The sequence below is a fragment of the Typopeltis vanoorti genome, chromosome 20 (genome assembly GCF_054136105.1).
Source record: "Typopeltis vanoorti isolate ZY-2024b chromosome 20, IOZ_Tvanoo_1.0, whole genome shotgun sequence".
In the NCBI taxonomy this organism is placed as follows: domain Eukaryota; kingdom Metazoa; phylum Arthropoda; class Arachnida; order Uropygi; family Thelyphonidae; genus Typopeltis; species Typopeltis vanoorti.
In genome coordinates this window covers 71,126,896-71,142,996 of record NC_143568.1, presented here as the reverse complement: position 1 = coordinate 71,142,996, position 16,101 = coordinate 71,126,896, and the positions used below count along the sequence as shown (strand labels likewise).

The 16,101-nt window shown below is 34.7% G+C and overlaps 1 protein-coding gene across 1 annotated transcript in view; it reads right to left on the bottom strand.

Annotated features, from left to right (window-relative positions):
* LOC150095553 (proteasome adapter and scaffold protein ECM29) overlaps positions 1–16,101 on the bottom strand; it is a 691,438-nt gene that overhangs the window by 210,944 nt on the left and 464,393 nt on the right. The window contains exon 30 of the mRNA XM_090409825.1: positions 7,957–8,004. Within this exon, the coding sequence (XP_090265951.1) occupies positions 7,957–8,004 (48 nt within the window). The remainder of the gene's footprint in view (positions 1–7,956; positions 8,005–16,101) is intronic.

The following is a 16,101-nucleotide window of genomic DNA, read 5'->3' as shown; positions in this document are numbered from 1 at the left end:
AACAGTTTATTAATAGGTACCATTGCTTAGGGTAGTAACTTGTATTTGGAAGAGAGTGGTTATTTATGTGACATAATTTTCATGAATTGCAAAGGCATTCTAAGCTAACTGTTTTATGTAGAGCTGAACTAAACAAATTTTTATTTATTGCAATAATAGTGTAAATTGTTTTGTGGTAAATAAATGTGTTGTTAATAGAGTGTTGCCTGATATTTAATTTTTTGATACACTGTTCCGAAAAAATATTAGAGCCTATTAGTAGGAACCCACGAGAAAGGATAGTAAAGGATAGATAGTAGACCATGACTGCAGATATTAATTAATCAGGGATAACTTGAATGTAATGGGAAAACTATTGGACGCACTTAACACTTCTTGTTACTAGAAAATGGACATCAGTGGTGCAGCTTTTCAAAAATAAATTTTCTGGTATTCAAAGAATAAGAAGGCAAGTGCGGAAGGCAGTACAGTTTAAAGAGATACCAAAGAGTGGTAAGGAAGAATAGTTAGAAGTACATAATAATTATTGCATTAAAGTATATATATAGAGTGGATGCAGAGATAAGATGAGATAAGATATGCCAATTAATTAAAGAGATATATAAATAATAAATAAAAAGACCCCCCCCATTTACAATCCTTTCAGGAGTGCCAAAGAAAAGAGATTGAATGAAGAATTCACCTTGGATGGATGGCTTATGGGAAAATGAGAGACATATTCAGAAGTGACATCCCTATGAGTCTAAAAAGGAAAGCTTTTGACCAGTGCATACTTCCTGTCCTATCATATGGAGGAGAAACATGGACTTTAACAGAAGCCCTAAACAAAAAACTGAGAACAACACAACATCGCATGGAAAGAAGTATGTTAAAATAACATTAAGAGATAGGAAGACAAATATCTGGATAAGATCTCCAACAGGTGTAATGGATATTGTAAAATACATTAAACAGGCTAAGTGGAGGTGGGCTGGCCATATTGCCAGATGCAGTGACAGGAGATGGACTAGAAAAAGAACAGAGTGGAGACCAATGGATGGAGCAAGAAAAAGAGGAAGACCGAGAAGAAGGTGGAGAGATGAACTGGAACAAATTGCAGGAGTGAGATGGATGGGAGAGGTAGAAAACCGAGTGATCTGGAAAATCATGGGGGAGACCTTCATCCAGCAGTGGACAGAACCAGAAGGTTGAAGAAGAAGAAGTGGCATCTTATTCATTTACCCACCTTTCCAGCTTCTTCCAATCCTCTTGATGAACCCAAACACCAGCACTATTATTAATAACCCTCCCAAGCCTCAACATAATCTGCAAACTGAATGATCTCTCTGTAGTCATGTGATAATATGACTGACAAAAAGTGAAAACAGTAATGATTCAGTACCGAAAGTTGCTGGACTCCTTATAGACTCCTACTCAATGATGCTGTTCCCTCATACACAACATTAAGTTTATCTGAAAGCCAGTTACCAATCCAATCCACTAATCTTATATCCAAAGTCATGTGATGACTTTGGATATAAGATGATGAAAAAAAAAAAAAATGGCAGTATGTCTTTTGTCACTTGTTAAGTCTGTTGTAAAAGATAACCAGGTTGCTGAAATAAAAGCCCCCCCCCAACAAATCCATGCTGGCCTGAATAAATAAGAGTCCTAATCTGCACAATTCTGTATATGGGTTCTTAACAATTTCTCCAAAATCTTAACTACAGAAGAAATATAAAAAGGCCTATAATCTGATTCCTCCATTCTACCTTCACCACCTTTATGCAATGGCACTATCTTATCCTCCTTTTACTCTCCAGGAACCTCTCCCACTGGTATGCAAACAACAGAGACATACTCTTCACAGATAAGAGAAGATTTCAATATTGAAGAGTCATTTAACTGCCAAAATGATCATATATATGCTCTAGATCAGTGGTCGGCAACCTTTTTAATATGAAGGGTGCAATACTGCGGGCGGCAAGATACTCACAGGTGCTGTGTTGTCGACTCCTCCTGTTTTAAATAATTAAACTTAAAATTACAATTGGCATGAATGGTTTTGAAATGTCTTTCTATATTACTTTTTTTAGAAATAGCCACACTATTATTGCATAATAAAAAAATACAATTGCCATTATGATTAAGCAAGGCATATGATCTGACAGATACATGCTAATTGTTAATATGAATATTCTTTTTGTATTCATTTTTTTATTTTTATTTTTTATGGTATTTTATATTCATTCATATGTGACAAAAATATGTTGTAAAAGCGAGGTAAATAAAATAATGTTAAAATTTAAAATCTCATTTTTCTTAAAAACAACTAATCATAGAATTTCTAAGCCTGAAATGAAAGAAAAAATGCCTGTGTGATGAGCCCTCCGTAATTTTCAAATTTCATATTGTGCTCTTCATATTAAAAAGGTTGAAGACCTCTGCAAGATGTGCTTTACATTTATGGAAAATACTAATGAAAGAGGTCTGGAGCTTGCTCCACCTTTACTACTTATGCTTGCATCCACCGAAACTTTTAGTTTCTATATATTCGGCACGAAACTCTTGTAGTTTCTATATTCGGCTATGAAATAATGTTAGATTTAATATTCACTTAATTTGTACCATCATGTATTATATTTGCAGTGTTTTTTCTTTATGTTTTCTTGCATTTTAACACATACTAGTAATGAATGTATCTCTCAGATATATACTGCGATCTATGCTGCAAAATTACCGCTGCGAGCTCCAAAGCAGTTTACAATAATTTCTCTGAGGGCGCACTAAAAATTCACTGTGGGCACCATGGCGCCTGCAGGCACTGCGTTGCCGACCTCTGCTCTAGATGGTTGCAGAGCATGTACCATAAGCACCCAGGATTTAGAAAGGTCATCATCCCATGTGAGTGATGATTTGGTGGGAAGTAACACATTAAAGGGTGATTCAAGCTGCATTTCTGCACCAAAGTGTTTCAAGACACCAGCTGGAACCTGTGGTATGTGGTGTGAAACAAGATGAATAACACCTTGTTTCACAGTTGGCAGGCAGAGTTTCCAATAGGACTCAGCCCATGCGCACAAGGTAGGGACCATAAAACAGTGGTTTGAGGCAAATGTGCCTGACCACATATCATTGGCCCGATCTGAATCCATTGGACTTCAAATTGTGGTCAGAGCCTGAGAGAGAGTAGCCTACAAGAAACAACATCCCAGCATTGCCAGGCTGAAGGTGAATTTGGGGTAGGAAGTGGCAGCTTTTCCATTGAATGTTGTGCATGCTGCCATCGATATGTGGCTTTACAGACTTCAGGTGTGTGTGAAGACAAAAGGGGGCATTTCAAACATTGAGTGTGGCTACATGCACATTATACATGTGGGTTGAATGCACTGAAAGCTGTAAAAGATCTACTGAGAGATTAAAGGTTTATGCTCTGTTCAACTTGTAACAGTATTTATGGCTACACTAGGTAGCATTATACCTAAATTTTGAGAGCCTTTGATAGACTGCGCAAAGATTTATTGGCATTTAAATTTAAAGAAATGGAGTTAGATTAGTATCTCAAATAGGAGATTTGCTATCTGATGCGATAAGTAGCAGCAAATTACAAAGAGGTGATATTCCAGAAAAGGAACATTCTTTTCTAGAGCCATTACATGTTATTTATGTATTTATGATATACCAATCATGAGAGATTGGTAACCTATAGCATTTTCTACTACAGGTAGGCTAATATGATAATTCTTCAAGCAACTTTGGGTCTCATGTGAAAATATTGTCTCAGTTAAGAGACAACATTTTTACATAGCTTTTGTTGTCTCACAACTGAGTAAGCAATGAAATCTACTAACTAAAAATGTTTAGTTGGTCAATTTCATGTATAAAATGTAGAAAAAGGATGTGAAGAATATATTTTTTTTTGCAGAGAGCCGTGACTGAGTTCAAAGGATGATGAGATGAATCGTATGAGAATCTCCCTGATGAGTTGTGCAACACTATGGAGATCTGATGAAAATAATAACACCATTCAGAAATAAATCAAACCATGCTGAAAATGCATATTTTCTGCATGAAAATGATGAAATAATACTGCATAAAAAAATATCTGAAAGAAATGAAACTTTCTATCATTGTCATGCTTTGCCACAGCACTCAAGTTGTGTAGCTTTCAACTTGAAAAGCTTAATGCTACATTTTTTTAATATTTTTATTAAAAATTACCCATTTTTAATTACCAAAATTAATTACCCAAAGTAATGGGTAATTAATTTTATTAATTACCCATTACTCTCCAAGAACAATATCTGCTCCTCACAACACTGTTCATACCCTACTTGCACAACTTTCAGGGATGGTGATGATTTATGGGTTTTAATCGTACAAGGACAGCAAAGGTCATACTGCACCATATCAAAGGTTATAGCAGTACACAAGGTAAAACAATAACAAACATCCATACCTGCAGTGGGATTCGAACCAGCAACCTGTTGGTTGGAGAGTGAATATGGTAACCACTCAGCTTTCCAGTTTCTTTTCAACCTATAAAAAATATTTCCCTGCATTAATTTGGTACAAATCCTCCCTTACCACCTTGTATAGTGTAATCAAATCATACCTCTCTCACTCCTCTCCATCTATACACCAGGCATTACAGACAGGATTCCTTCAACCTGTCCTCAAACACAGCATTAAAAAGACATGCTGTCCTCGCTCTTCTCTACACCTGTTCCAAAATCTTTGTATCCTGAAAATCAAGTGAACAGATCCTAGTGAACACTAGTTCAAATGCTGCCAAATTGATCTTACAGTGGGGCTATAACTTCTTTATTTCTACATATCAATTGGCTTCACAATTTTTGCAACATGGTCCTTGAATTTCATGCCCTCGTTTACCATCACACCCACTTCACCTCTGCGACCTTCACTTACATTCCCCCATCAACTGAATATATAACATTTCAACCTTGCCTTTCTAGGTTTCAAATACTGAACTGGTAGATAAGTAATGTGCCACAGATTCTATTCAAGTGTGTCCTGGAGAGTCACAAGATAAGTTTTCTCATCAATAATGCATTATCTACATATCTACATTATTAAACAACTGCATATTCCATCTAAACCTATGCTAAGTGCATTAAGTTCATAATAATGACTTGAAAACTAGACTTGGAGCACTCTATCAGTGGCTTTCTGCTTTTAGGGCTTTCAATACAAAGCCTGCAGGTACCGGTCAGCCAGTCACAAATCCTACCAACTCACTAGTCTATTTCGATACAATTTCACCTGCCTCGATTTAAATGTCCATCTCTGAAGGATCTAGATATACTTTTGTATATACAGCATATCTCTCCTATGTACAATATATCTATCAGTCTGTAAAACATGAACTTCCCCAAGTCACTTAGGGAAGGTCATTCTCTGACACAAAGAATCCTGCCATTATTAATCCAATTCTGGATTTCAGTCTTTATCAACCTCTCTTTGACCCCAATAACAACACCATTCCACTGGCCTGTAATATAAGCTTTTAACATACAGTTAGAACAATTTTATTCCGCTTCTATTTTTTATGAGATCATACATTACCTTTTAAAGCTCTTGTTAAGCAATCATGCTAATGTGCTGTCGAAATCTCTGAAGCATTCAAAAAGCTAATAGTACCTTTGCATGCTTGTTATCATCATGTGTTTTATTCCCTTAACATATCTGGTAATATATCAACGACCTATCACTTTACTGACATCAAGTTTACTTACTTCCTTGCATACCTCCTGCTCAATCATTACTAGTCTCCTCTCCATAACTGCACTCTCATACTGAAGCCTTGTGCAATATTACACTCATCAGCATCTACTTAGCAGTGCATACTGTCTATCATTTCCATTAACTAACATTATTCTTTTCATAATCATTCTTTCTTTAACTGTTATGTATCAAAAGAACTCTCTCCAGAATTTTTCTTAGCATGATAAGATCAGCACTGTTCATACTGCTTTCTCTTTCCTCACTACCTTGCCTTCTTAGTCTAATTATGCTCTTTGTGAAGCTAATTATTTTCTTACACTGTCTTCAAAAGGCCTTTATAGGCTGCTTAATCATACACATACAATACTGCTATATATGTTCCTTGACAAGTGCCCAAGCAGCACTAATCATTGCATTAGAGAATGAAATGTCATATTTTCCTCCTCTTGGTGAACGTGACCATGAAGTAATCACCTGATAATCACATAAAGGCTACTGCAAGGAAAGGATATATGATATATGATGGCCTGGTGGGCCAAGTGGTTAGCGTATCCGCTCTCCAACTAAAAAGGCTGTGTGTTCGAATCCTGCCATAGGCATGGATGTTTGTGACTGTCTGTGAAAGTGATGGTGGTGGGCGATAGATGGTGTTAGTGTAGTTGTGGTTTGTTGTAGTTGGTGGATTGAGTGAGTTGTGGAGACCGAGTTGTAGAGTAGATGCCCTCTCTTGATGAGTCTTCGGACTCCCTGGAGGTGCCACGTAATAATGATAATATGTGGAAATAACAAGTAAGTGATTAACTCATGGTCACTTCCACCAAGTGGAGAAAAATAACATTTCATTCATATGACATCCTTTGATGCAATGACCAAACCTAAATTGCTAAATCTTGAGTGCTCTCTGTTAAATACTCCCTGAGCCCACAAAAATTCATTTCCTTACCATTGGTCTCCATTTCATATATAACAATATCCAATTAAGCATCTCATTCTGTTTATCTTCACCAACCTGAATGGAATCAATTTTTCAGCTACCATCCCCTCTTGACCTTGTTAACTTAGAGAAACTACCGTATCTCTCAATCTTTATTCATGTCAGCACTCATCTCCATCCATCATGTTTCAATTTGGCTAAAAATCATTGTACCAATGATTTTTGACCAAATCACTCCAATTAGTGCAACAAATTCCTCACCTTTCTTTTTGATACTTCTGATATTGATAAACAAACAAAAATATGTTTGTTTATCAATCACATCAGATCTTGAGTTCATCTATCACAATCAATCCCGTTTTTCCAAGATTCCCATTATTCCAATACTTCCCAGGCCATTTCTTCTTCACACTGACAGCTCTCATATACATAAACTCTTCCAGAGGTCCATGCTTCCTATGCTACATTTCCTCATCCAACTTGTCACCCTGTTTACCTGTCCATCTCCAATTATCCCAATGCACTGGTCTCTCAAATCAAATTGTGCTTCCCTCCATGTCCATATTTTTCACTGCTAATCTTTAGTCTCAACTCTCATCTCCTTTTCATACCTCCTTTTACTTCCTCAGATCACTCAATTCACCATTCTCTCATTATTTTATTTCCTAAGAACTTTTCCTGATGAACTCAAATGCATTCAAAATTGTAATCCATCATTCTATACAGCTTCCTCTGTCCCTCAAATTCATCCCATACATTTACAAACAGTACCCCATCCCCTTCCTCATACAACTCTGCCACCAACATACCATTCATTTTTTGCTTGTTGTCTCAACTTATCACTGTCAAATCATATGTTCCTAAACCACTACCAGTATGCCAACACTGTTACTCCGTTATCCCTTGTATCCAAAGCTTCATCACTCTGCTCCTACTTGTTAAAAGCAAACTTTATGCAATTCTAATAATAGTTAGAGTATACCACTAATAAATCATTCATTCAGGAGACAAAACAGTTTGTCTATTTTACTGGATGTTAAAAACAATTGACAAAAGGATCTTTCTTTTTTGGTTCATTTTCAAAATTAATCTAAAAAAGAAAGACCAAATTTGATGTACATTATTGCTGATTTTCTAATGAGATGTCCCAGTCCAATCCTAAATGAAACAACACTGGAGAAGAGAAAAAGTATTCAGTGCATTTTTGTGAGCAGAGTAAAGCAACACTAGAGAAATTTCCATAAATAACAGATAAGATAATTTGCAACTTATTGTAAATACAAAATTTAAAAACTGACCTTATTTAAGGACTTTAATGCAGACTCTGCAGCTTTTCTTACAGTTTCCTTCACGAGAGAGAGAGAGAAAGAAAGGTGAAAACTGTGATAATTACTATCATTAGCTTTAAGTAAAATTAATCCTAGAATTATAGGATTAGGTTATAAGACAAAAGTCTACCATTCTATTTTATTTAAAAGACAATATGAAATATCTTTTAAATAATGAAATATTTAAAAATAATGAAATAATTGCTATCTGAAATATCTATCTGCCCTTTTTTCTGCATATACAGCACGGCTATACTTTATACATCAAGAAAGATATTTAAGATTTAAAATTATCTGAATGTTTCCAGATTGTTATATGTTTCTGGATGAGATTTAATTGAGGTTTATTATAAGATATACTACAGGCATACAGAATATATATATATACTACAGCAAACAAAACAATGGGATAGGAGCATGTTCTTTTAACTTAGCCAACTTTTATGTATCAAATTTCTCATATAATAGTTGAAATTAAAATGTATATATAATTAACAAGATTATCAGATTCTTACTTAGACTAGTTTGGAGGTTAGATTTTATGGCTATAGTAATATTTCCCTATAGATATTTGAATTCAAGTGTGCATCAGAATAGAATTTATGTAATGATTTGTATATATTCATGTTTCTTGTAATGTTATAGTGAATGCCAGTTGTGTGGCAGGGTGGGGAGGGGTAAAATGTATAACACTAGTGTGGAAAATGTTAACATAAAATTGACAAAAAAGTTAGAACAATACGTTTCAGTGAGAATGTTGACAAAAGTGTAGAGGTTTCATTCTCCTGACAAAAGGTCAGGGGAATGAAAAGGACATGAAAGAAATAGCACATTCACACAGAAGACCTTCACAGGACAAAATGTGAACCTGAACAATTGCAGAAATATCAGGTGAATAGTACAAATGAGAAAAGAAAGAAGAGATCAAAGGTAAGAAAGAGGAATGCACGACTACATGAGAGATAGAGAATAAGGAGAAAGTTTTTATAGTGATTCTATTATAAGAGAAGAATTTTTTTTTTTTTTTTTCTGGCGTGAAAATTAATGATATTAGTGAGGCTGTTCATATACAGAAACAAAGTGAAAGAGTTGACTGTTTAAGCAGGCACTGATGACTGAAAGATAAAAAGTATAATATGACAGAGGATATGAAATTTTCTTAGTGTTCAGGCTTATATGTTGTTTCACCAATATTGTACACAAAATTGTACATAGGAAATTAACAACATATTAATAAATAAAATTATTTACTTATTATCCTATATTTTAGCAAATTCAAATTGACATCATCAGGGATTAATACACATGTATTAGACACTTTTTCATGAAGACATTTGAAAAGAATGCCCTAAATTTCTCCCTCTTAAACCGACTATTTGGCTTTGCTATGCGGATGATGTGTTTGCAATTTGGCCACATGGCCAGGACACCTTACGCACTTTCCTTTCCCATTTGAACAGCCAACATCCAAGGATTCAATTCACGACAGAAATAGAAAGTAATAACAGTCGGGTACACGACGACTGGACAACAACAACTGGGCGATGGCCAAGTGGGCGACGGAATAAAAGATCAAATATGCAATTCTATTCTGTTGATCTATTACCAGGTAAATTTAAATAATATTTTATGAGAAATTAGTTAAAAGAACGGTATAAACATAAAATTTGAAAAATTTTGCTTATAATTAAGTTTATTTTTATTGTGTAGAATTACAAATTGTATAGAAGTTATATTGAAATTTTCCATACAAGAAATGAGCCAGCTAGTTAATAAATATTTCTATTATATATTTTCGTTTATATCATATATCAAAATTTGTAGGCTCATTTAAGAAAGAGATGGTTAAAAAGAGTGGTCAGAAAATGATTTAAAAATGAAAAGGTATAATTGTACAATATTAAAATAAAGAAAAAATACAGTTTTTTAATTCATTTATTAATATTATTTTGTAATTAACAAACATATTTACACATGTTACACATTACATTAAAACAAAAAAGTATATGAAATTCAAAACAATTTTTTAAAATTTATTAATTCATATTATAGTTATATGCAGTACCATAAATATTCTATTATATTTTCCCTATTGTAATTAATACTTTTTTCAAAATTCTTTGGACAGCTTCATCGTGACGTCTACGTGTGTGTGATGTTGAAAACCTGCTACTGCTCTTTCATAATCAACATCATATGTTTTTTGAATTTTTTGTAGTCCATTTATAAAAATTCATAAATTTGAATGACTTGCACTGCTGCTGCCAAAGTCCAATTGCAGTTTTTGATGACAGGCTTCTGCAAAATGATTTGTCCTATCCCTTCCATTTATTGTTCTTTGGTACACAGACCAAACATTTGAGGGAAAATTCGGTGGAGCCCTGGTTCTATTATTCCTTAGATGACCTATGTATGTATTCGTAAATCATTCTAAAATTGGTTCAAATTCATTGGATAAATGATTCTCAAGTTCAGAAATATGTAAATAATATCTTGTTCAGGAACGAAAGCAAGTGAAGTGATCATTTTTGAATTTAAAATGAACTGCGCATCATAATTATATCTGATTAAAAGACTGCATGAAGCTAAATGCTTACGAAGATTTTGTACGAGATGAAAAAAGCAACCATTTATGTTAACTTGTGGAAATACTATACGTAACACTTGATGAATGGCAATTTCAAAATCACCATTTATATTTTCGGGATCTAGTAATGGCCACGTTTCATGTATCATATAAAATAATTTTGTGTATGTTTCAAGAGTCTTATTAGGTAGTAAACAATATAAAACAGAGGAAACAGGACTTCATCCTTTCTAGCCAAAATAGCAAAAAATTGAGCAAAAAGAGGGGGAGAAAGTAAAAATGTGCCATCCATAAATAATTCATCCATGCTTTGGCTCCACACTGCATGGCTTTCACGACCGAAAATCAATATTCTCATTGGGTCGACTTGTTCTGATCCAGTATCAGCCAATAAAAAACATTCAAATTGTGATGGACTGAATTCATAATTTAAGTATTCTTCAGGAATAATTATTGTTTCTCTAGAAGCAGGATTAATTGGGGCTTTTAAATTTTTTAATCTTTTTCTTTGAATATTTCTGCACAGATTGCAATGATTTGGAAGCATTCCTTCTACCGCAGAAGAAACATTTTGTAGAACTTGAGTTCTGATTTGTGATGGGTTACTCATTGTCGTATTTGCTAATTTTTTGGCTGTTGTACTAACTTCTTGCATTATTATTCTGGCCGCATTTCCAGAACTGCTACATGTGTGTGTTCCTGTTTTCAGAAATTAGTGATCCATCACTGACACTTGTCCAGATTCTACCTTTGCATCCTTTGTTTTTATTTTCACATCGCCAAAATTGAATTGAACCTTCCTTATCAATCTTGTCTTTAACATAAAGATACCCATTCCAAGCATATTTTTCCTTGTCTCTTTGACTTAATATTCTTGAATTATCCATTTCTAAAGAATAGAAACAAGAAATATAAATATAAAATTAAAAAAAAGTTTTCACTATTGATATAATTAAGAATTTTTTCAGTACTATTTTTCACTTGTTGGGAGACAAAAGATTCATCATAATAATTATACTTAGCAATTGTTTCATTTCAGAGATAATCAAGAGTTTGAAATTTATTTAAATTAATTTAGATGTTACGTATATAATTTAGTATATACGATAATTAAGATAATAGAATTAAGATTATAAATTTTGAATACATACCTTTTATTTACTTAAAGTTGTTCTTTACACGTTGTAACTGTAATGTTGACACAAATATTGGAAACGATGTAATAAACAAACAACTAGTCTTACTGTTTAATAGAAGTCAAAATATCTTGCGAATGCATATTGAACTAAATAACTGCACAAATGATAAACTGCCAAAGAAGAGACCTTACGCAGTGAAGCTCAGAAATACTTCTTTACGAAATAATATTAATAAATGAATAAAAAACTGTATTTTTTCTTTATTTTAATATTGTGCAATTATACCTTTCCATTTTTCAACCATTTTCGGACCACTCTTTTTAACCATCTCTCTCTTAAATGATCCTACAAATTTTGATATATGATATAAACGAAAATATATAATATAAATATTTATCAACTAGCTGACTCATTTTTTGTGTGGGAAATTTCAATATAACTTCTATACAGTTCGTAATTCTACACAATAAAAATAAACTTAAATAAATTAATTATAAGTGATATTTTTCAAATTTTATGTTCATACCACTCTTTAAACCCATTTTTACCCGGTAATAGACCAACAGAATAGAATTGCATATTTGATCTTTTATTCTGTCGCCCAGTTGACTGCGTCCCCAACAGTCTGCCTTTCCTCAGATCACATATACTTGTCACTTGTCTAGTTACAAGTTATCTTGTAACCAGACACTCTAGTTACGAGATAACTACATGGATACCTGATGTTCAAAGTCTACAGAAAACCCCACACAGGTAGATACATCCATTAACAGTCACATTAATCCCCCCCCCAACTACTTTGGACTATAAAACCCCTAGCCACTAGGCAAAATTAAGTTGCTCAGATAACAATGCACCCAAAACAGAACTCAGTCACATAAAAACACCTTTTTTGACCAAATGGCTACACTTCCCAACAAATACAAAGAATTTTAATACCACAAATCCACACCGTCTCCCCCCCCAACATTGATTACAGCAAATCTATTACTATCCTTATATCGGTGGCATCTCAGAAAAGGTGGCCAAGATATTAAAAAAGGACAATCTTGTGACCACCTATAAACCATACAAAAAGCTAGCAGCTCTTATCTGCTCTCCCAAAAGACCAGCTACAACCTCTGGATTTACTTCAAGTTCATCAGGTACCCACCAGCTGCAACCTTTCTTATTATGGACAAACAGGTAGGACAGCCAACATCTGTATATCAGAGCACTGAGATTACATCCTATTCCACCACTACATCCACTCAGGATTGGCAAACCATGCCCTGAATACCTGCCACAGGATCAATTGGAAAAAAAAGCAACCTTACTCCACCAAAGCAAATTCAAGTTTGAGAGACTTTTCCTCAAATCAGCTGCAGCTCCAACCAACTATCACAATCTAAATAAATGTGGTTGTATTTATAAATAAATAAGATGCTCTGGAAGAGACTTTCATTTTAGGGCATAATTAAGAGACAACTGTTTCCATCTAAGTGAGAGAGCTGGTGTGCAAAAGGCATGTAGCTATTCATATACCCTGATGATGAATGAGATTCAACCAGTGCATGTTATTTTGCCTTGCAGAACCAGACTCGAGACTCATAATCCACCTTTGAACGTACAAGTGCATGATAAAGACGAAGCAATGAAGATCGATCTGCACCCCCATTCAGTAGAGGAGATTCAATATTCTCTTAGTTAATAAATGCGTGCAATGAATGCAAGTTTTTTGTCAAAGATGACTCCCAAGAACTTTGTTTCTTTTGCTACTGGAATAACAGTTTGTCCCTTTGCTTATGGTGGGAGGAAGCTGTTCAAGTGATTGAGTTAGCTTTTATAGCAAAAAAAGTGTATCACTTAAGACAAACCTTCAGGGAACACCTTGTTCTTGAAGATATGGCCAAGATAGCCTACTTTCCACTCTGACTTGGAAAATTTGCCAGAACAGAAAGTTTTAATAAATACAGGAAGGTACTCTGAGACCTAGGTTATAGAGGTCTTTTAATATGCCATATCTCCAGGCTCATAAGATTCTTCCATATCAAAGAACACTAAAACCAGATATTCTTCATTCAGGAATGCATCTCTTATACAAATTTCTAAATGGACAAAATGATCCAAAGTTGAACAATGCCTGTGAAAGCCTTGTTGCATACTGGAGAGAACATCATTCTAAATACCACAGAAGTCTGGCATTAACAGTTTTTTTCAATATCTTACAAAGGCAGCTGGTCAGAGCAAAAGGTCAATAACTATTTGCTTGCATTGGATCCTCTCCTGGTTTTAGGATAGCAATGACGACTCATGTCAAGAATCCACAAACTATTCTGTTGTATAGTAAGAGAAGGAGATCCATAGAAGATGATGGAAGATCATAATGGATGTCATCAGGCCATACTACACTATGGTGAGACAGCAAAGGAGCTCTTTTTAAGTTCTTCCTCCTTAACAAATGGCTGACTGTATGGCTCAAGCCCACTGGTAGAAAAATTTAGCCGTTGTTTCTCTTGTTGCTCTTTTGATATTAAAAATTCAGGAAGATATGAAGCCGTTGTTGAGATTTTGGCAAAATTTTCTCCCAAACTGTCTGCAATAGCTTTGGGATCTGCAACAACAACACATCCATTATGGTCTAAGGTTGACAAACAGTGTGTTTGTCTACCTTATCATCTTTCATTTTCTAGATTTTATCCCATACAATTTTTGCACTGGTTGTTTAATTAATTGATGAGATAAACTGGATCCAAGATTATTTTTGACTCTTATGTTTCACATAACATGCTCTAGCCCGAGCATGTTTAAAAGCTATTAAGTTTGATGTGATGGGATATCTACGAAATATAAACCACACTCTGTGTTGATCTTTTTTTGGCTGCCTGGCATTCTGGGTGCCACCAAGGCTGTGGATAGAGTGAACATTGAGATGACATTTCTGGAATTGAGGTTGTTGCTGCCTGGAGAATGCAGTCTACATACGTTACTGCTTTACTGATGGGTGTTTGACTATCAGCATTAAATTTTGAAAGATGGGAAAAAGTATTCCAGTCAGCCTGATTCATTTTCCATATGGGCATCCATTAGGAGAATGTGGTTTGTGTGAAGACATTGTGCAAATACAAGGAAAACAATCACTTCCGACAAAGTTGTCTTTAATAGTTTAAAAATGGCAGGAGTGCAGATTGTGAGATCATTGCAGAATATGAGCAGGTGGGCATATGGAAGAAAGTATTGAACCTAGTCTCTTATTCAAAAAAGGAGAGGTCATTATTGTGAAGGATAACATTGAATGAAGGATTCATTCAATGACGTGACCTCTTCCATTTATGTTGGCACTACCCCACAGTGTTGTGCCCATTAAATTCATCCATAAGTATGGTGAATTTAATAACCTTATCTTGCAACTGCCTGTTACAATATCAAGATCCATTTCATTTAACTCGGCATCCAGTGATAAATAAATTGAACATATTGTAATAAGAAATCCCATGGATAAGTGAATCGCTAATGATATGACTGTCCACTAAGATAGCTGCTCCTCCATGAAAAGGACCATCTCCAGTTCTGTCCTTGCGTACAACAGTGAAATTCCTTAAAGTAGGGTCCTCAATGGATCTTAAATATGTTTCCTGCAGACAGAAACAGAAAGTTTGGTGTTTCTGCAATAACATATTGATATCATCGATATTCTGGCAAAACCCATGACAGTCCCATTCGTAAAAATTTGCTATTATTTAGGCTTTGTAGACTTGTCTGATTTCCGGGAGTTTAAAGACTTACCTTTATCCGATTTATATTTCTCATTAGATTTTGGGAAGTATGGATGACCATTGTCCACCTCTTCCTCTGTAAAAATATGTCAGGATGTATCAATATCACTGGGTAAGATCAAGTTACTTTCAGCAGATACCAAAGTATCCATTTTTTCTATGGGAGTGGCTGGTGGTTTTTCTTTAAACAACCTCCTTCCCATAATTTTTTTTTTTGACAAGTGGTTTTTCATCAAATGGAACCATTTTGGAGCTGTTTCTGGAGTGAGACCATAGGTTGTGCAATTGATGCACTCAAAAGAGAAGCACTTATGATCATAAAGTTCAGGTATGGTGAAATGATCAAATAGTGGAATAGATATACGTGTTTGAGATGCGGTTGACATTTTCTTTGCTGCCAGATTCATTGAATTTCAGATTCTCAGAACAGATGTAGTGTAGGTAGGCTAACTTCCTTTTTGCATTTGGATATGATATATTTTGTTCTGTTTTAATTTTTTGTATTTCTTTTTCATCTTTCCACTTCTGACACGCATGGGAGTAAGCTGGGTGATCTTCCTCACAGTTGACATATTAGCATTCTTCGCAGAGCAAGATTTGTTATCATGCTTTTTACTGCATTGGGCACAGGTGG